This window comes from Pseudochaenichthys georgianus, chromosome 16, assembly GCF_902827115.2.
Source record: "Pseudochaenichthys georgianus chromosome 16, fPseGeo1.2, whole genome shotgun sequence".
Taxonomy (NCBI): domain Eukaryota; kingdom Metazoa; phylum Chordata; class Actinopteri; order Perciformes; family Channichthyidae; genus Pseudochaenichthys; species Pseudochaenichthys georgianus.
Genome location: NC_047518.2, coordinates 19128824 through 19151179, shown reverse-complemented (window position 1 = coordinate 19151179; position 22356 = coordinate 19128824). Strand labels below are relative to the sequence as shown.

At 39.9% G+C, this 22356-nt stretch overlaps 1 protein-coding gene across 2 annotated transcripts; it reads left to right on the top strand.

Annotated features, from left to right (window-relative positions):
• Window positions 1-10852: 10852 nt before the first annotated feature.
• On the top strand, window positions 10853-22210 carry azi2 (5-azacytidine induced 2). 2 transcript variants are annotated; one of them, XM_034102507.2, is made up of 8 exons: window positions 10853-11020; window positions 12930-13183; window positions 13812-13928; window positions 14201-14306; window positions 14939-15072; window positions 16571-16635; window positions 17913-18037; window positions 20163-22210. In XM_034102507.2, the coding sequence occupies exons 2-8, from the start codon at window positions 12965-12967 to the stop codon at window positions 20582-20584; spliced, it is 1188 nt and encodes a 395-aa protein (XP_033958398.1). In that variant the 5' UTR covers window positions 10853-11020; window positions 12930-12964; the 3' UTR covers window positions 20585-22210. The 2 variants fall into 2 exon arrangements, with proteins under 2 accessions (XP_033958398.1, XP_033958399.1); XM_034102508.2 differs by having other exon boundaries at window positions 10855-11020; window positions 14201-14300.
• Window positions 22211-22356: the final 146 nt, after the last annotated feature.

Sequence of the window (22356 nt, the reverse complement as noted above, 5' to 3'; positions counted from 1 at the left end):
CAAAGAAAAAAGCGAAAATATGTATATGCTTTCTAACCAAAGATTGGGGGAGACTTTTAAAGGAATGGTATGCTCATGACACTCATTTTTAAATAATTATCATCCGATAAAACAGACCAGTCTCTGCCAGTCTCTCTTTTTTTTTTTTTTATCCGATGACATTATCAGTGATTTTAAACTGATTATATACCGAAATAACATCAACACTGTGGGCGCCGCCATTTTCCGGACGTGACGTAAACCATGCGTTTGGTTTTCGAAGACACGTTGATCTCCATGTTATTTACTGTAGTTTCTCTCTTCAAATATGCCTCACTGTATCGCGAAATATTGCCACAATTCTGATAGGAACAATCCACGGAATGCTCGGTTCCATCTGTTGCCAAAAGGTAAGCGTAAGAAGTACATTCGGAGGCAGTGGCTAGCGAAATGTGGCCGGCCCGAACCGAGAGATTCACAGGCTCATGTATGCAGCGAACATTTCAAATTTCCGGACGACTACTCTGAGAGTATGATAAAACATAACATGGGATTTATGGAACAACCATTACTTAATGGAGATGCAGTACCATCGGTCTTTCTGGTGTCATCACCGACCAGGACACCAGTTCGGCCAGTTGAGAAATCGCCCTCTGCAAGTGTGAAGCGACGGAGGAGCAGAAGTAGTGCTCGGAGTAAGAATAAGGTATGTTATAGCGCATTTCTATTGCAGCGGCTAGCCCCGTTTTAACGTCCTTTAGCGTCCAGGCCAGGACAGTTTTTGGTGGCCTTTCCATATAGCGTAGTACCGGCTAGTGTGTATTTTACCCCAGTTTTTTCCGGCCCCATAAAATCCTGATTCTATGGCCAGGGACAACGAAGCTGAGTATGCTAAACTAGAGAGGGAATCGCTAGCAAGGGTGGTACTACATGCATACATATAGTATCTTATATCATCTTCCCATTATACACACATGCATTTCCAAACATTTGGACTACCTATGTTGCAAATGTATTATCTTTTCAATTTACACACGGCATCTATTGCACGTCTGTCCGTCCTGGGAGAGGGATCCCTCCTCTGTTGCTCTCCCTGAGGTTTCTCCCATGTTCCCTTTAAACTGGGGGTTTTCTTCGGAAGTTTTTCCTTGTACGATGTGAGGGACTAAGGACAGAGGGTGTCGTATTGTCATACTGATATGTATGGATGAATTCCCCCATCCAATCTCTTCACATTGGTCAAAACTTGTTCCTCTGCTGACGAGTCCGAACTGAAATACTCCACCATGTTTCCGTGTGTTCAAAGTGAACGCATGGATGACGTCACGACCATCACGTGACTACTGAAAATGGCAAACATGGCGGCGGCCAGACGTAATATACAGGTCTTGATAAAAAAGAGCTATAAAATCATTATTTACCGGGGAATATCGCTGATTTCTTCAAACATAACGTTTCACTAAATACTGAAGTTTTGATTAATTATCTAATGAGTGGACCATTCCTTTAAGGGTTGGCCCCTCTTGTGCTTCTTGAAAATGGTCAGCCGTCTCTCGAGTTTGTTTTTTCAAATCAGCAGCTCTTCATTTTTTGTCCTGCTACATTCAATGAGTGATAAAAATATTATTTTCCACAAGTTCTTAATAAAACTGACTCTCTTGGACTCGGTACTAGTTTGACCTCTACCAAAAATTAAGTACTTTTACTGTGTACTTTGTGAGTAATCCTCTGCTATCTTTGATGAATGATAAAAATAAAATGTTACCATTATTTCTTAATGAAAATGATACTGTTTTACTTTGTATTAGTTAGCCTACTACTAACAATACATTGAAGTACTTTTACTGTGTATTTATTGAGAAATACTCTGTCAAAGTCCCCTGCTGAGAACAAAATCAAGCCACTTCTGCTAAGTTTGATGAGGGAATTATTTTTTGTTGCCATTAGTTCTTCGTGAGATTGATCCTGTTGGACTCAGTGAAACGATACCCCCACAAGTACTATGAAGTACTTACTGTGTACTTTTCCAGTAATCCTCTGTCAATGTCCCCTCCCGACTACAAGAATGCATGTTTTTCTTTTAATAAGCATTACAAAACATTTCTTCCTGAGACTGATATTGCTGGACAGAGTATTTTAAGAGGATATGGTAGACATGATATCAGCACTACTTCCAGTCAGTACTCTAGTCTTTAAAGCAGGGGTGGGGAACCTCCGGCCCCCGGGCCGTGTACGGCCCGCGAGACCATTTGGTATGGCCCTCGAGGTAATTTATAAACATACGCAAAAAAATTAAAGAAATCTAGACCGCAAAATAATTAAACAAGTGAGTGCCTGTTTTTCCTGGCAGGGTCCTTGAACACAACACAAGCCTAACGTGTCATCACGTGGTATCTCTCGTCTGACAGGGGGGCAGTTCTGACGGAGAGCACCAGAACGCTGCTCCGGCACTTCCAAAAATTGCAGTACCCATAAGGAGCCTTACACATGCTGCAGTTTCTGCGTGGCTGTGTCTTAGTTGAAAGCCCAGTGGCGATCTGTTCATCTGTCATACTGATCATACAGTCAATAACTTTGTTGTTATTAGCATCTGGTTAGCTAGCTATGTTAACGAATATAAGAAGCTTCTTCTACAACCAGTGAGGTAAAGGCACATCTTTATATGATCATCATAGTTATAAAAAAATAAGAGAATAAAGTAAACAGGTATAAAATACAATATGACAGTAAAAAAAAGTTGTTATTAATAAACAAGAATACAGTTTGAAAGGGTTAGTCATTTGTAAAATATCCATAAAGAAAAAGAAAATCTGCTTGCAGTTCTGTTTCATATGGGTGTTGAGAGGTATCCATAGATCTCCTAATGTTGCTCCCAAAGTGCACCAGATTGATGCTTTTAATTTCAAAATTTTAAAATAAATCTTCCCGGGGGAGCATGCCCCCCGGACCCCCCTAGAGGATGTTAGGTCCCCCCCCCACTTAAATGATGTTCACATGGATAGGAAACTAAATACATTTGCACACATCTTGTGTCCATATCTTTCTGTTTGGGTGGTCATGCCACAACTGTGCACGTGAATGCATACATGAGTCATGGCCAGATACCTGGATTAAGAGGTTGCTTTTTCTTTGCACAGCATGAAAGAAAGGTGAAATGAATGGGCTGTGATTTTAGTATTTTTAAGCAGAGGTCAATAATTTGTACGGCCCTCGGAGGATGTTGAAAAAATTGAAATGGCCCTTGAGAGGAAAAAGGTTCCCCACCCCTGCTTTAGAGTCTGGCCTGGATAGCTGGTCACAGCTATCCTTCAGCAAAGTGACACACTCTGTCACTCTGGTTGGCCTCTTATGATGCTGCTGTCTTTTAATATATGATTATTTCTCTGCTCCTAGTTTGTTCCTCGCAGATTCTTCAGTCTCATCAGCCTCATCCTTCCATCAGTCCCAGTCAACGCCTCCAGCACACTTCTAGTGTCTGACTCCATATGATATTGTCCTGATGCTGTAAGGGTGATTCTCCATGATCACAACATGACCCCTCTAAAGTCTGAGTGCCAAGGACCTCATATTATGTCTGTCATTAATGTTACATCACCCATTATAACAATTTTCTTTCCTTTTTTCTCTTCTCTTAACTGTAAAGTATTTTTCCTGCACCATTTTAAGGCTTCAAAACAGGCATTTTTACTGTATGTGTTTGGAGAAATTACACAATCAATGGCCCAGAATTGTACTTTATAAACTATGAATCTTGTGGTGCTTGAAAAACTACACACTGGCTAAGCCGGCCAGGATATATATGCCTTTTTTGGAGCCCTTTTTTGCAATATGTATTCAAATGTCACGAGTTATTTAAACAAACCACTTTCTGAGGATAATCAAATCAAGTTTTATTTATATAGCACATTTATAAACGATTTTTGGTCGAGCCAAAGTGCTGTACATATAATAAAAATAGCCTACAGTAGAGACACTTTACAGCAAATACAACAGCACAGATTGTTCAGAATATCAGTATGAGAAAAACGACACCATCTATCCGTTTTATAAAACGTCCTTTATCTAGAGAGCCATTGAAGCCCATGAAGAATGTATCCTTCCACAAATCTGTTCAACTGCTGTATTAATAAAGTTGCCACGTGTTTTCAAATTCAAGTTAAGGCACTATCTGTGCAGAACATTACAAATATTCTTCACTTGCAGTATTTTATTTTAAAAGAGTTGAGAAAGACTGCATCAATGATATGCTATATAATATCAATATTGTTATTAACTTCAACCAGTCAATTTAAATAGCGGGCAGAAATGGGTTAATTGCCATGGATGTGGTGTTTGATATAGTTTACGTTCAATTTCAACTATTTTAGGCAGAAAAACGTATATTGACCAAACATTTTTTAATAATTTACTATAATTTAGAAAGGTTTTTGTGAGAAATCATTTAAAAGTAAACTTGTTTTCCTTTTGTATTTCAATTTGAAATGTTTGCACACAACATTATTAATTTATACATTTTTGGAAAATTATGAATCCATTTATTTTATTGTATTTCCTTGAGGCTGGGGACGATATCCAGCATGTAGTTCAACATGCAAATGTTGCAATACAAGTAAGTATAACATGGACAAGTAAATAAAATAAGTTTAGTAGGAGGATGTGGATTTATTTTCTCTCACCTTGTAATCACAATCAAACAATCTATAATTTAGCTCTGGCCTCGACTCACAAAAAAACATTTAGTTGAATTGGACACATTTTTCGAAGCTCTATTGACTGACATGCAATGACTGGGACTGATGGAAGAATCTGAGAGGAATGAATGAACTAGGAGCAGAGAAATAATCCTATTTAAAAGACAGCATTGTCATAAGAGGCCAACAAGAGTCACAAGGGTCACTTTGCTGAAGGATAGTTGTGACCAGCTATCCAGCTAAAGACTTTCCAAGGGGTAGAAATGCTGCTGCTGGAGTACTGACTGGAAGTATTGCTGATATCATGTCCACCATATCCTCTTAAAGTACTCTGTCCAGCAATATCAGTCTCATGAAGAAAGGTGTTTTAACGCTTATTCAATATAGCAAAGAAACATGCATTCTTGTACTCAGGAGGGGACATTGACAGAGGATTACTCAAAGAGTACACAGTAAAAGTACTTCATACTAGTACTTGTGGGAGTTGTTTCACTAGTACTGAGTCCAACAGTGTCAATCTCAAGAAGAACTAATGGCAAATGGAAAAAATAATAACAAACTCGAGAGACGGCTGAGTTGACCGCAGTGCAGAATCGCTGCATAGTTTAAATCTCCTAACAATGTTGTCCATTTTAGACATAGGCTTATTATATTTACAGCCCGTAATAACATTAGTTTTCTGGGCTCAAAACGTGTCTTGGCTGTTTTCGTTGTGATCGCTAAATTCACCTTGTTTATAATATTATCACAGTTCCAAGAACACGAGTGCTTTTGTTTTGAAATCACTTCCGTGAGTTTCGCCCCTCGCTCCAATGACCATTTGATCATTTAGTAAGGTAAAAAGCAAAAAGGCCTCTCAGACTCTCTTCCGTTTACTTGTTTAATAAAGAAAAACAAATGGACGGTAGATACACGGATTCTGTACGTACCTCTCTCCGCACAGTTGGCCCACAACAGTCCAGCAGTTTCTCTATACCCGACATCAGCAACTGAGCCTTTGACAACACTGCAATCAATGACATTGACAAAAAAAACAAAGCAGTCCGCCATTACTACTCTCCTTATTTTTGGTAAACACTTCTACAAGCATTTGTAGTGTAGTGTGTGTTGGTTTGAGCTGGAAATGATATAATTAGAAAGATTTTTATTCTGAATGAAAACGTTGAATAAATCTAAACTAGTGTGTGACAAAGTCCTCAGAAAGTGAGTAAAAAGTTATATTAAGGGGAAATGTTCTTCTCTTACACTGACGAGTCCCATGTGCCTCTTCACGTGGCATTGTTCTGATCTTCCTTGTTCTGATCTTCGGTGTGTATGGCACATGACTGACTGCTTTGCACTATTAAGTAAAACATATAGCGCATTTAGAATGAATATTGAAAAATATACATTTTATTACTATTGACAATAAACTCTCCAGAAAGATTTACGTTTGAAGCACATGCACTTTAGCATGGCTTGTTTTTTCTATAAAAACGTGTAGCGCTGTTTAAGTGACACCACTAACATCTTATAGCACATGTTGGCAAAAGGAGATGTTTTACATTAACAAATAAATAACCAGTTATATTGGTAAATGTAACAATGTTTTAGTTGGGATAATCTATTCAGATTTAATTCGTGAGAAGGCATTGAGTGGTAAAGAGGCCAACTGACACTTTTTGTAAACTTCTTTGTAGTTTCAGTGACATCCTTATCAGCGTATGATTAAAAAAAAGTTATTTAAATATAAGCAAGGCAACGTAATTGAAACGTACAAATATTATATGAAATGTAATCTATCCATAATTTTTGCATTTAGCTCATTAGCTAGCTACTAGCCACGTAGCTACATCGCTAATCGGTATACATTAGTCAGTATCAGTGGGTAACCACCACACCTTAAATTATCAATGAAACAAATATTGATTAACGTTAAGGGCTAGCTTTTGTCAGTACATTATTTTATGTAACTGAACATTTATTTTTACTGGCAGGCCTACTTACTCGTCGATACTTTGTTGGCTCCATCACGCTAGTTTTGGAAAATACGTAATGTTGTTAATATACAGAAAAAGAGCACCGCCGGCCCGTAGCACTGGCGTTATAGATGTTCGCCTATAGGGCGCCAGATCTGTGGAGGCGCTGCGCTGACAGCTCTGGGAGGGAAAAAAACATTTGTAACCGTTGGCGCTCTTCCTAATTTGCGGCCTTGATGTAACAACATTCATAATTAAGTAAATGTAACACCCTTTTCACCCCGGTTACACGTTTCATTTGCCCTGTACGATGGGCGCTGTAAGTGATGAAAATGGGGGATGTTGGCTTATCTGGCGCCCGCAGCTCACAGCCAAAATGCGAGTGAAGAGTGGGAAAGAGGGAGGGTTGTTAGGGCTGTTGTTATTAGAAGGGTCATTCCAGAATTGGAGGACAATTTAGACACCAACATTTTTGAAAAATGAACCTTTTATTTTATACATTTTTGTATGTATTTAGGAAAAACAGATAATAAACCATCAAAAAAAGTGATTTGCCCAGCTAAGGCATCAAATTAATATTTTCCAATGAAGAATTACCCCTGTTACTCTAATTATAGTAACAGGGTTGAAAGTAACAGGATTGAAAATCAATGCTAATTTGAGCTTTAACCTCAGGAATTATTGCTAGATGTAGCATGTAATGCTACTTTCAAGGCAAGGACAAACTTGGATATCTAATGCAAGAAAGATAACTTTTAAATGAATATGCTTTATTCTCATAATATCAGTAACAGGGTTGAGTGGGTCAGAGTGCCACACTCTTTTAAGACTGAAAAGATTGTAAACATATGAAAAATAAAAGAGAGGACTTAGTTTTTGTCTACCCATGGCACTAGCACATGGCTTGCTGATGTCACTTCCACTGTGTCATCTGATTTACAGTTTGTTCACTTCCTGTGCCAATCTAAAAAGGTTTGGGTAACAGGGTTGAACGCATGTTGAGGGACACACCTTCTGTGCAAAATTACTGTTATCTAAAATATGTTTATGATGACAAATTGATTTTACCATTACAAGAGACATATATCAATAGAATAATACCAGAAAAAGTAAATAAAATCCCTATTTTAAATGTTATATTTGACATGCAAGTTGGTCACCAAGAAGCGGGGACAAGAGAAAAATGCCATTTTAGGGGATGTTCGAGAGCTATTTGATAATTTAAATAATATTTTGAAACCACTTTTTCTACAACTTTATACACATTTTGTCTCAAGACAAGTATGTTTAACACAACAAGTGCATGTTTTAGAATTTTGGGCATGGATTATTAGATTTTTATATGGGGGACATGAAATGTCCTCCAATTCTGGAATGACCCAGAATCTGGTGCTAGCTGCTCTAATGGATATAAGAAGAAGATGTTTCTACAATAATGTGGAGGAGAGCTCTCTCCAGTCAGACTGAGAGGCTGATAACTACAGCTCAGTGAGGTAAAGGACTCTTGAGTGTTTAGATAGTTCACTTTAGTCTAAGTTCAAACTGTTTGGTCACAATTTATGTAAACACACATTTCCAAGGCACTCCTTTATAATTATTGGGATACACAGGTTTGAAATCATTCCAATGTATACTATAGGACAGTAATCAAAACTATCCTTTAAAACTGGAGAGATACAAAAAAGATGCATAAATAAATAAATGTTAAGGTAAAATAAGATATGAATGAACAACACAAATAAAATAAGTTTCATTTGTTATTGTCTATGGTAGATTATTGGTTATGTTCACATACTTATTTGATTACATCCACTTGTCTAAGATGACAACAGAGACTTTCGACCCAAACCCAGCTGTTGACTTGTGGATGCAAGCAGCTAATCACAGACTCAACCAGAGAGAAAGTAGTAGGCCTACATCACCAGCTACCATGTCTGACAGAGAGGAAGACAGTGAGGAGAACAGTCAGGAGGGTAGTGATGACAGCTTGTAGGATTACTGGTCGTGCTAATGTTGTCTTGTGTTCACCACTGCATGTGTGTTCTGTGTTCACCTCTGCAATCTGCATGTGTGTTCAGTGCCGTGTGTCTGGCAAATAAAGTCAAGACCCCCTCCAAAGTTACGGTTTATTTCATTTTAAGGATGAGCACCAAGCAACATCTCCAGGTGCTCCTTTGAGAACCAGGGCAAAAAAGTGATGTGCACCCCTGTTAATATACCTCATGACATGAGAAAGAGATAGGAGAAGATTGAAACCTCAATATCTACGTGTGACCGGAAGTTAGGACCCGTTTAATGGAAGCAAACAAGAGACAGAAGTATTTGAATTTTATTAGACACCGAATTTATAGCATTGAAAATATTGACTTTGAAAATCACGTATCTGAATTTTTTTTGGTCCGAATTTACCTATGTGAAATAAAAATGTAAAACTTCAAGTTAAAAAAATTCGAATGTTCAAATTCAGATCCCAAAAATTCAAGTGAACATTTTTTGAATGCACAATTCTATGGAAGCAAACAAGAGACAGAAGTATTTGAATTTTATTAGACACCGAATTTAGAGCATTGAAAATAATGACGAGAAGAGCTAGAAGCAGCAGTCCCGTTGTCATGACTCATGAAGGGGGAATCTAACTATATACAGAATATGTTTGTGTGGATCATACTTGCCAACCTTGACACCTCAGAAATCGGGAGTATTTCAAAACCACCGCCAGGGGGGGGGGGGGGGTGCTCGTGGATCACCGGAGCTGTTAGATTAACATTAGCATGCTTATTGTAGTTGTAAGTGCACTGTCTTGCAGCCTGTCACACCATCTGTGTGGGCTGGATCTGTGTTTTACAGAAAAGGAGTGAGCAGAGGTTCGACTTGTCGATTCTTGTTCTGTTTTCTGTGACTATCTGCCTCACCCTCTTTAGACTTTCAGTTGCGTGCGCTGCTAAAGAGACGGGCTACCATGAAAACCAAACAATGGTGTAGCTGTATTAAAGTCAGAGTGGAAACAGTCCTGAGTAAATCTGATTTTGTCAGAAATCGGGAGAAATATGACCCCGGGAGGAAACCGGGAGAGGGCTATGAAATCGGGAGTCTTTCGCAAAGATCGGGAGGGTTGGCAAATATGGTGTGGATCCAGGCTAGAAACATGTTCATTTTCTGATGCTAAGTTGGACATTTTAACATAGGGTCTATGGGAATTGCTCCCATCTGCATCCATCGCCTACAGTTTGCAGCATTGGGCTTTACCGCACTCCCGGAGTTCGCCGCTTGGCTCTGATATGCCAGAAGTCTGATTGCATTCGGGCTCGATTGCTTATCCTGTCTGAGAAGCCCGGATGATGTTGCATCGCAATTTTGGACATCGAATTTTAAACACCGAATTGTTTGACGTTGAATGTTAAACACCGAAATTGTGCATTCGAATTTTTTTCACTTGAATTTTTGGGATCTGAATTTGACTATTCGAATTGTTTTAACTTAAATTGTTACATTTTTATTTCACATAGGTAGGCTACATTCGGAGCAAAATTCAGATACATGATTTTCAAAGTAGTTATTTTCAATGCTATAAATTCGGTGTCTGATTTTTGGATCTTCAAAGAGCCCAATTCCAATGGCCAGACAGGCAAACAATTGCATTAAGCCATTAGAAATCGATGATTGGGCTCGATATATGGTTAAATATAGCAGTAGGCTTCTGAAGTTTTACATTTTTATTTCACAAAGGTAAATTCGGATCAAAAAAAATTCAGATAGCCTACATGATTTTCAAAGTAATTATTTTCAATGCTATAAATTCGGTGTCTAATAAAATTCAAATACTTCTGTCTCTTGTTTGCTTCCATACAGTTGAAGTTTACCGAAGTTTATTATGGAACCACAATCAGAACAATATTCCAGGCAGGGTGACGTTGCAACAATAACATGTAATAGTTGATTGTTTGAATTAGGCTCCCTCTCCGAAGAGGAAGATATTTACTGTAATGCCACGGCCGTGGTACACAAACAAAATACTTCACTAAGGCTGGAAGCATTTTTCTTTCAGTCAAATCATTATTTTTTTACTATCCAACATGTTAAATGGCGTAATTCAAGTATCTTCTTCCTCAACGTGCATAAATTAGTATGTTACAAGCGATCACAAGAATATTCGCTGATATAACCCCTAATGATGCACTCACTTCTATTTTTGTCGTGCGTTTATTTTGAAAGGACTTTAGCAGTCAAGTGACTCCCGGAAGTTTTTGTTTCCTCACCTGTCAGTTCTGACACGGTGCGAGAGTCCAGCCTTGTCTCTTTGTTTTTCTCCGAGAAACAGGTCTTCTTTTTTCCAGAATAAATGATAATCTTGTGTGGTCCACTGACACATAACTGAGGACATAATTAAACACGGTAAGCGGGAGTCGAGAGGGAACAATAATCGACTGCTTTTGATTCACCTAGCCACAAATAGCCAGAAGACGTTAGCTCAGAGCTAGCTTACTGTTATCATCAACAGATCGATCATTTTAATTCCGGACATTATGTACACAACTTTCATGTTTCCCTTGGTCATTGTGTGCTTTGTTCTATTCATCCTGAACGTCATTGTAAAACTGACCCCGATGTGTTTTATCGGTGGTCAACACAGCTCACGGAAGCTAACACCACAACGTTAGCATCGTATACAAGCGATTCAATGAGTGTTTACATCCCAACAATGGCTTTCCCATGCCTCTGGAAACGAAATAAGGTCTCTGCATAGCTGAAATGACTTTGTTAGCTGTTAGCTCTCATCATTTATCAAGAATTGTCGAACGAGATGGTGTTGCTATTCGTGCCTCATTCTAGATTTACGTTGACTTTCGGTTTAACTTTCGATTTCATAGCAAGTTCTGAAGTCGTCATTTAAAGTCAGCAGCTCTGCCTTTGTGGGTTTTTGTTCATGTGTTTTTGTTCCGTGGCATTAATCTTAGAGCATGTCCAGGTATTGTCTTTGTCTTTTTTTATATAAAAAGCTACGAGCTTAAGTGTTAAAAACTTGGCTCATGATTGTTTGCTGCATCATCGCATGGTGACATCATCAACTAGCTGCCCGTGTGCTGACCAGCTCCTACAAACAGATGATCAGATCAGGCAGGGTTTGGGATTTATGTTAAGTCTGTTTCAGGTAGCTGTCTGTCTGGACTGCTCCTTCGTGTGGTCAATAGGTGTTGATCACAGGCCTGTAACAACAGGTCACTGTGAGACCCTCCACTCCCTCATCAAAGAAAAACAATTCTTAAAATAATGTGTTTTTTTATATGTACAGAATTTCGTTATTATAGGACAAGTAGATATTGAGCCTTTCCATTTCACCTTAAGTACTGTAAACAGATTTGTCCCAATTATTACATTATTATAATATTTAGATATTTGCACACATTTTACTGTCATCTTCATTTGTATCTTAGACAAATGAAAACATTATAAGAAAAGTGGAAGTGGAATAAACTGTTGTCATAAGACACAAGACTAATGTTTGGTGGCGGTTTAGTCAATTTTGCACCTGACATATATTTGATTATAATGTGGGCCTGATGATGGCGCCACGGTGTTCATCCATAATGCACCCTGATGCTGTTTGAGGCCTGTGTTAATTACTCTAGGCACACCTAGAATAAACTCTAGGCCTGCTCTTAACTCTTGCATGAAGTAATAATGGAACAAAACACCTATTGATAAAACATGTGAGCTGCCAAAAATGCAATACATTAAAACAACTATGTACTTTATCATTAGTACAACTTAAGTAAAAGGTATTTCATTTGTTTAAACTCATTAAATGTAGACTGAAACCCCTGCCTATACATTTCTTTTAAAATCCAGACTACACAACACATCTGAAATGCTTTAGCTTTAAGCATTGTGCTCTACTTTTTGTAGCTACCTTTACACTTCATTTAATTTCCAAGCTAAACAAGGTTTAAAAATCTTGCTACAAAAAACTAAATCAAATCTGATAGCATTTGTTTTTTTCTGCTCGGAAGCTATTTTCTTTTAAAAAAAACAGGAAGTGATGCATTGTACATTTCCTGCAGCAAGAGATCAACTGAAAAAAGTCTGAGCAATGGGACACTGTTTGATTGTAGAGTGATCTGTGGGATATGCAGTACAAAAAAGCCAGCTATACTCAAACATGTCACAATAATGTGCAGAGACTAGTTACAACGCGACTTAGTGCTAAGCTAATGTATTGTAAACACAACACAAGGCCAATCATGCTGTTGGCTTTCACAGACATCTAGCACTTTCTAAATAAAACTCTTATTGTATCCCCTAGGTCTTCTTTCTGCTACAGAGTAGGCCTGTGCAGGCATGGAGCCCCTGGCAGTGGATGATGACATTTGCATCCTTAAACACGAGACGGCCTACACCGCTGCTGGCGAGAGTCCTGTATCTGTGTGTCCCGGTGATGAATCTGTCGCCTCCCACTTCGCCCTGGTCACGGCCTACGAGGACATCAAGAAGAGGCTGAGGGACACAGAGCGAGAGAATACACTGCTGAGGAAAAGGGTGAAGCAGCTGGAGGATAAGGTATAGATGTAGACCAAATAAGTGACGGTGGGAGGGAGGCAATGAGAACAAATATTGAAACATATATTCGGAGAGTGAAATAAAATAACATACCGCTTTTACTAGAGGTTTAGAAAGGGTTTTCTGTCGAATACGATTCTTTTAATGATAGACTAACTCCAAAATGCTCGGAGAAAGTTTAAAAAAAGTCATTAGATTCAACTGCAAAAGAACTCGCCCCTGGGAGAGTCTGCATCCCAGCATCATTAATATTGTTGGCCTCCAGTCAAAGCTATAAAACAATGAGAAATAAATCAGTTCTGTCTAAAAACAGGGAGGGAGTCTGGATGAGTGTGGTATTGCCAAACAGTTGGATTTAGATAAACAAAGGAGTACAATACAAAGAGAGCTATTTCAACAGGATGGGTCTTAATACAGATGGTAGGCTGAAGTGAAAATACCGCACAACATGTCGGCAGAGATCCTCTCTGGAAGTGTCATTTATTTGTATCGGTTTAAGTTTTATCTGCTGCAGCATTTTGGTCCATCAAGATAGGATGTGGTGGGAGGAACGTAACCTCCTACCGCCGATATGTGCACTTAATGAAATGGATCTGTTCTCTGTGTATCTTATCTATCTCCGCTGTAGCTCTTCAGGCCGGAGGCTCCTCCATCCGAGGGTCCTCAGTACGTGAATAAGGCCTTCAGTGCTTACCGGGGTATCTATATAGAGAAGGAGGACCTGCAGCTGGAGCTAAACAAACTGGTGCGTTTACTGATTCATTTTTCCTCCAACTGACTAGAACCTGGCACACAGTATGTTACGTAACTGCCAGCACTGCACATTTTAAAGTACGGATTAAAAGTATTTTTGCTGTAACTTTGATTTAAGTAAGAACAGCAAGTTTATGATATGACAGGAATATGCTGTTTCTCGGGGCCATGAGAGAATGAGAGCTTTGTGTATGTATGGGTATGAATGCTGACTCATCATGTTCCTCCCTCTATAACTCACTGTCTCCTCTGTTTCTCTGTCAGAAAAAGGAGAAGAGTGAGAGTGAGAGGCTGTTGACGGAGCAGCTGCAGGCCAGAGAGTTGGAGCTGCTGCAGCTGAGGACGGAGATGGAGACCAGCCAAGGTACAGGTAGAGCTCACAGGGTGGATTTCTACTCATACAACAGCGCTACTTTAGACTGTATGAACAATAGGACTGTGTGTTGTGCTCGGATAAAGCACTTGTGGTAGTATTTCACATTGGCTTCCTGTGTGTTTGGAAACTACTTTTAATGTATGTAAGATGTGTTTTTAGTTTTATTATTTACAAAAAAAAGTAAAATATGAAGTGAGATGATATCTACATGTAAACTACGAGTTGTAATATTTTGATACTGAGATGTGTAGGGCAAAGCTATGCTAGGCTACTATGTAACATCTGAAGAACTACTACTACTACTCGTATTTTACCTGAGTGTTTGCGTTTTACATTGCTTAGTAATTCCGATACGCTACATTTAAGATACGTTTTTTACTTCATTCATTTGACAACTATACTGTAGTTACTATGGGGACTTTTAAATCAATTGACACACTTAGCACATTTTGATTGCAGGGCTTTTACTTGTTTAACACAGTTGTAGTTCTACTTTTAAACAACAGTACACTTCTTTCAAAACTGGGTTAAACCTTTATTAGCTTTAAACATTCAAGTGGATTGCTCTGTATTTTGCTGCCTTGCCTTTCACAGTTCAATAGCTCTCTTTCCTTGTTTGTGTGCAGTGATGAAGAGCCTGAACAGCTCTCAGGACTACTGGCAGGTGGACAGGGTCAGCACTGAGATGAAGATCCACAAACTGCAGGAGGAGCTGGAGAAGGTGACGCTGGAAAACAGCAGACTGATGGAGACAAGTGGGGTAAGTGATGGGGGAAATCCATCCATCCATCCATCTTCTCCCGCTTATCCGTGGTCGGGTCGCGGGGGTAGCAGTTCCAGCAGAGAGCCCCAAACTTTCTTTTCCCTGGCGACATCAACCAGCTCTGACTGGGGGATCCCAAGGCGCTCCCAGGCCAGCGAAGAGATATAATCCCTCCACCTGGTCCTAGGTCTACCCCTTGGTCTCTTCCCAGCTGGACGTGCCTGGAACACCTCCCTAGGGAGGCGCCCAGGTGGCATCCTAACTAGGTGCCCAAACCACCTCAACTGGCTCCTTTCGACGCGAAGGAGGAGCGGCTCAACTCCGAGTCCCTCCCTGATGACCGAACTTCTCACCTTATCTCTAAGGGAGACGCCAGCCACCCTGCGGAGGAAACCCATCTCGGCCGCTTGTATCCGCGATCTCGTTCTTTCGGTCATGACCCATCCTTCATGACCATAGGTGAGGGTAGGAACGAAAATGGCCCGGTAGACAGAGAGCTTTGCCTTCCGGCTCAGCTCCCTTTTCGTCACAACGGTGCGGTAAAGCGACTGCAGTACCGCTCCCGCTGCTCCGATTCTCCGGCCCATCTCACGCTCCATTGATCCCTCACTCGAGAACAAGACCCCGAGATACTTGAACTCCTTCACTTGGGGTAAGGACTCATTCCCTACTTGGAGTGGACAGTCCATCGGTTTCCTGCTGAGAACCATGGCCTCAGATTTGGAGGTGCTGATCCTCATCCCAGCCGCTTCACACTCGGTTGCGAACCGATCCAGTGAGTGCTGAAGGTCGCAGACCGATGAAGCCATTAGAACCACATCATCTGCAAAAAGCAGTGGTGCAATCCTTAGTCCACCGAACTGCAGACCCCCCCCCCCACGACTACGCCTCGAAATCCGATCCATGTATATTACAAACAGGATTGGTGATGGGGGAAATGGTTTTTAAAAAAGTGCAACATGCCCTCCTGCAGTTCATGATTTATCTCAATTGGCATACAGTACCAGCTACCTCTATGATTCTATATGGTCTCTTTTTTTAAAGCAAATATAATGCTACTTTTTTACCATGGTGTACTTATATGCTATTTAGTTTTAGTTTTTTTACTTATTGTGTCATCTATAATTAATAACGTGTGCATACTTAGTCATTTTTATATTGTATTATATGTAAGTCTAGTATCCTCACTTTATCTGCAGTATATCTGCAGTATATCTGCTGTAATAATGTAAATGTCCCCGTTGCGGGACAAATAAAGGAACTCTTATTCTGATAAAAAGGGATGATGAACAAAAAGGGGGATGGAGAAAAGATAGTGGATGATAAGAAGGACAGAGTAGCCATTAGAAACAAAGTAGTGGAGAGAAGCTGGACCAAAAACAATGGGCTAAACCTCATGGTAGGGGTCTGTGGTTATTTCGTTATAACAAAATACTAGATACAACTTCAGACACCCCCTTCACTCTCTATCTAACATGACTTGTTTCTGTTTTAGGAGGAACCCCATGGCCTTAACGGACCAGTCTTGGACCAGACATGTGATGCAAATTATAGTGCAAGGTGAGTGTTCATGAATGTCCTTTAATAGTGGCTCAGCTGTCATTTCAGTGACCAAAACTGAGGATGTAAACACTATTGCATTGGTAATTAAAATGTTTATCATCCTTCCAATTGTTAGAGTTGCAAAATTCCTCGAATATTAATGGTGGAAACATTCCATGGTAATTCAAATGAATTAACAGGGAAAACACGTATAAAGGAGAAATGTAAGGGTTATTTGCTCAGGTTGCATTTACCATGCCATCAACAGAACACAGCGTTTACCATCATAAGCAGACATAATTGTTAACCCTACTAATATAAATGAAAAAACAAGTTTTACAAATTCTTGAGCCATACTTTCCTCCGGAATGTTCTGGAACCTTACCATCACTTTGCAACCTTACTTATAGTCACAATTAGACCATTTGTACACGAGAAACACAGCTATACACTGCATGTAGTCGCTCCTCTTGTAATTGTCCCCTTTGGCCACTAGAGGAGGGTGCAGCTTTACTCTCTAACTCTGCACAGCAGCCTGTGATATGCAGATACCTCAGAAGTACCTGAACCTGATACATGATAAGCAGCAGCTAAACCCTCAGGACTCGATACAAATAATTAAAATGTGCACTACAGTGTTTGATGTATGCAGGGTCTATAGCAGAGGCAATCACCCTCCGCCTATTATTCATTGAGGATAATCTCCGTGGCAGCTCCTCACATTTCATGAAGAAAATTATATTTTGTGTCCATTTTAATTGTTTCACGTGTCAGCAGTTTTAATATGGTGTTGGTTTACCTGTTGAGTGTTGATGAGATTTTGCATCTTTACATAAGGTGTAGATAGGACAGTTTGTAGGTGTTGCCTCAAACACCGTCACAATGCTATGGTTTCTAATGAATCTGAGGTGGTAAAGCATTTAATCCATCAAAACAGTGTGTCCTTAAAACATATCCTAAAAACGCTTTATGCTGTTAAGTGAATATGCTCAAATCCAATGAAACTCCTTTGAACAAATCATAATTACAGTCATCACAAAGAAACGAGCCTCTTTAAGAGTACCTCTGATTTGCCCATTATATTTACTTCCTGTTTATATATACTAAAAATGTTGACCAAATTAAATTATTATACACCAGACCAGTTTTACATCTTGAAACATAAAACATTTGAAATGAAACATTCCTTGAGTTTTCGAAAAGGATAATCACACGGCATGTATTCCTTCTTCAGTAAAGACAGGGGTATTTGACCATGCAAGCTTCTTGCCCTCATATGTAAATGTCGTCCACAGGGAGAGGAGGATGCAGCAGACGTACCAGGCTCTGTGCTGCGAGGTCACCCGTCTCCACTCGGAGCTGAAGCACCAAACCGGCCTGATCAGGAAACTCAGGCCGCTCTTCGCTGAGACAAAACAAGGTGAGGCACACACACAGGGTCCTGCCTTTGTTGCTGTATATTTAAATATGAATCATTCATTTCTGTGTCAGTGTATGTGATAACCCACCAGCACCTGCATTCTCACCTCTTCCGCTCCAGTATATACAGCAGGGGGAGCAACATGTATTTCTTATATTCCCTCATAGCAATATCTTACAGGTTACCTCTCGGGACACCAAGGCAGCCTTAACATATTTAGATATTCGCTTACTTTGTCTTTCATACTAGTGAAATAATTCTGCTTTTAACTTAAGTGTCCAGGTTAATATTGACTTTTCTGCTAGACACTTTTATTTATAAAAAAAAAGTTTAAGTATACTGTATAAATATGCATTCCTGGTTTAAATATTTGAATCTTTGTAAATGTCGCACATACAAGTGACATATTTATATTGTTGTACCTGTACATTTTCCTCTCTGTATTTATTGTACATCTGTACCTAATTGTATCTTATGAATGAAGAAAGCTGGCTATCCCCATTAAAACAAAATAAAACATTATTTTGCATATTACAGTACACTTTTAAAAAGGCTTTCATTTTGATTTGAAGTGACATAAAGATAGTATTAGACTAGTCTGGAAACTGAAGTATAAGCATCACTAAAGTGACAGCTTTTCCTAACTAAAAAACGAATATACTGACTGAGGCTTCACAAGTTTAATGTTGTGAAAATGTGTCTTCAACCTGAGTGCCAGTTAGTGTCAGATTGACGTGCTCTTTAAGCATAGTGGCCGGAATCGAAATAGTGCTTCGGACACAGGAACTAATGTGGCTAACGTCAAAGGAAAGAAGGGGCTGCTGCTGCTCTTCTGTTAAAGGAAGGCTTTTCTGAGAAGAAGTACTCCTTACTGTAAAGATCTCCTGCTGCTCCTTGTTGCAATCTGCACAAGGGTGTGATAAGACTGTGGATATTATCGCAGTGCTCACTTTGATAAAGGACACCATGAAATAGTCTGTCCCTCTGCCATGATGTGTTCTACCCCAGGAGAGATTACCTCTGTTGTCGATTCCCTCCGAGTGTCAGCAGAGGAGACTAGGAGGTGAAAATTAGAACGAAACATGGCAAGAAAATAAATCTTGGCCTATTTATTCCACTGAATAACGGGGTAATCCTGGAACGTAGAGGAGAACAGATGAAGAAATGAGGAGTGGAAGAAAAGGAGAGATGAAAGGGGGTGCACTGTGTATTTATTCAGTATCTGTATTCTTCTATTGTTCCTCCTTTGGAATCCCTTTTATTCAAATTGTAGACTCAGGAGACCCTCTCATGGAGGAGTAGCAGGGAGGTAGGGATGAAAACGGGACGAGATACTCATTTAAACTTGATTATTGGCTCAAAATGATGATTTGATGGCAGTGATGTGTGTGTGAGATGCTGATTTGTGTTTCACTATGATTTGTATGTAGTATATTTGTGGCTTAGTTTATGCAGTCTGATTTGTTCTGGTAAAAAGAACCTAATAATTAGAGTGGATATTTCCTGATACTCAGGCAGTGAGAAAAAGAGAAAAATAAAATAGCAATATTAAATCTAGATGCACCAATTTACGTGAAGAAAAATGAAGTCTTACCAAAATCATAATTTCCCTTTAACATGTTTTCTGGGTCTACTCATAGTAGATTGTAGAAATGAACTGCTGATGTATTTATATTAAATTCAATATTAAATGCCAATCACCAACACTCGTAAAAAATACAATGCTTTGGATTATCCTTCAGTATATCACACCCATAATTCTTTGTGCTCTATCAATGTGTCTACAGTTGCAGATGAAGTGCACTCAAATTGAACTGTATGCCAAACATTAAGGTAGTGATAAGCTTTTTTTTCATTTTTCATTTTATCTTCTCAACCATACACTGACTTTGTCTTAACAAAATATTTTTGCAAGACTCTGATTGAGCATCCAGCAGTAATATTAACATTACAACCAATAGGAAAGATGATCAAAAAGAAAAAGTATTTTTTTTAAAAGTGTTAAAATAAGTATTTCTTGGAAAATACAATGCAAATATTGGCAAGCTTTCATAGGCATTTAGGCAACAATTTAAATAACAACACATTGTTTTGCTCTCACCCCCCCCCCCCCCCTCTTCTCTAGCTGCCTCAACAGTTCCAGTGCAGTGTCTGGACGACGTTGAAAAGAACACCCACCACCCAGTCTCCCGGGCAGCGCCTCGCCCCCCCGGTGCCCCCCCTCTCCCCTCATGCTCCGGCCGCCCCTGCCCCCCCGCCGGCGTCCTGTCGGGCCCCCCGCTGCCGGACAGCCTGAGGGAGGACTGCTGGTACAACGGGCCCTGGCCCACCCAGAGCTGTTCGGGGGAGGCTCTGCTGGGCAGCGACCCCTTCTCCGTGGTGCTGCCCCCGCCCCCCCTGAACCAAGCCTCCCTGGACGACAGCTCACGGTCCTTCCCCAGCCCCCCCAAACCCAGTGACGCCATGTTCTGGGAGGGACACTCCGCTGCTTCCAACTCCTCATCCTCAATTGGAAACTGCTGTCCCAGGAGCCCCCCCAAATACTGAGTGAGGAGAGAGGATGGGGTCATTAATTAAATAGTGATGGAAAGTAAACAAATGAATGAACTCTCCAACCCTGCCACATAGCTACCACCTAACCTGCCTTAAGTTGATAAGACCACTCCTCTGGGCTGGACCTGCTGCTAGTGGGAGCTGACTGAGGCCGGAGGGGGCCTTTATGAGGGGGGGGACACTCTGTCTCTGCACACCGCATCGGTGGACAGATCCGACTTTGCAGAGGAACATTTGACGGAGAGACCCTCAGCAGAATAAGAAGTGTGTCTGTGTGTGCAAGCATGCATACAAGCAGTTTTATTTCTGTGTGAATATGAACACACATCAACAGCGTGTGCCTGTGAGTGCAGAGCAGGGTGTGGGCGTCTTTGGCCTGCCTGTGTCTGTATATCGTCATAATAAACCTAATAGGGCTCAAAGGGGCCTCTCTCCATTCACTGCGGCCCCCGATCACTGGGGCCACAGCATCATACTAGAATTTGTAAACTCCCTCCAATGCAAATCTTTTTACATTCGATTGCTGTAAAGTAAACAGTATGTATGTACATGTTTGTCTCATGATGGTGTGAAGGAAATGTATTAGGACTTTGAAATGTGTACTGTGATGGAAGCAGACATACAGACTAAGGATAATCAGAATTCTGTGACCAAATGCCATCTATTTTTTTCTTCAAGTTGTTGTTTTCATTCAATTTCAAAGTAGGCTTACCAAATCATTGAGGATGTTGCGTAACGAGTAGCAAATAATAACTTTAATCTAAAAATGTATTGCTTTCTGAAAGGAAACACTCCACCCTCACTGGCACTGGAAAACAGAAATGTCTCAACTCAAGCCTCCTCAAACCTGCCTGTGATCACATAGTCAGAGCTACTGTCAGACAATACATGTGTTGGTTTCTTTTCTCAGTTGTAAAGGGACATGTAAGATGTAAAGTTGTGCATTGTTGGTCATTTTTCAAGTGTAAAGGACTCATGAAAGAGGCTACATACACTCCGATGTATTTGGAAAGCTGAATACGTTTGTGAGTTTTAAAAATGTATCTAAACTCTGTACTGTGCCGATGTTGATCAATGATACATTTGTAAGTTATAGTGTGAGGTGGGAAGTTCCTCTTTGATTTCTCTTTTTAAGTCAGATGAGTATAATCACCTGAAGGATGTACAAAGGAAAACGCATTATAGGTTGAACACAAAGACGCTGAGAGAAGAATGTGCATATTTGTATAAATGTATATGGTGGGCTTAAGTACTCTGCCAGCGCGATTTTGCACTCCAAAACATTCTTTTGTTTTTTTTCTCCCCCAGCCCCAAAGCTTCTGATGTGTATAAGAGTTGTCTCCACTGGAGAAGACAATAAGTCTATAAACCTGAAGAAAAGTAAGCTGTGACTAATAGGTGCACAAAGGCCCATGGTGTTTTATTTCCGTTTTCTTCAGTCTGTTCCATGATAACTGTGGTCTTTTTGTTCATTTTTAAGAAATGTTATTTTACAGCAGTAGTTTGGTACTTCTGTAAACAATTTGCAAACCAAAATGCAATGTACAGTAGATATGGATTATATTTTAGATTTACTGCACTTCAGACTGTTTGTAAATATACTCAATTAAACAAAGGAAAGGAAGTGTGCTGTGTCTATCCATATTGTCAGCAATAAGGTTCTGGTTTAAAAATAGGAGGATTTCGGATTCTAATTAATAGTCAAAACCAGATATAACCTTTCTTTAAAAATATAGTTATTTGAATGTTGCTGAAACCAAACCATT

Excerpts from the sequence above, each read along its gene's own strand:
- azi2 (XM_034102507.2), top strand. The coding sequence starts at position 12,965 with ATGGAGCCCCTGGCAGTGGATGATGACATTTGCATCCTTAAACACGAG. Across the intron at positions 13,929-14,200 it reads AGCTGGAGCTAAACAAACTG|AAAAAGGAGAAGAGTGAGAG; the intron begins GTGCGTTTACTG and ends TTTCTCTGTCAG. Across the intron at positions 14,307-14,938 it reads GGAGACCAGCCAAGGTACAG|TGATGAAGAGCCTGAACAGC; the intron begins GTAGAGCTCACA and ends GTTTGTGTGCAG.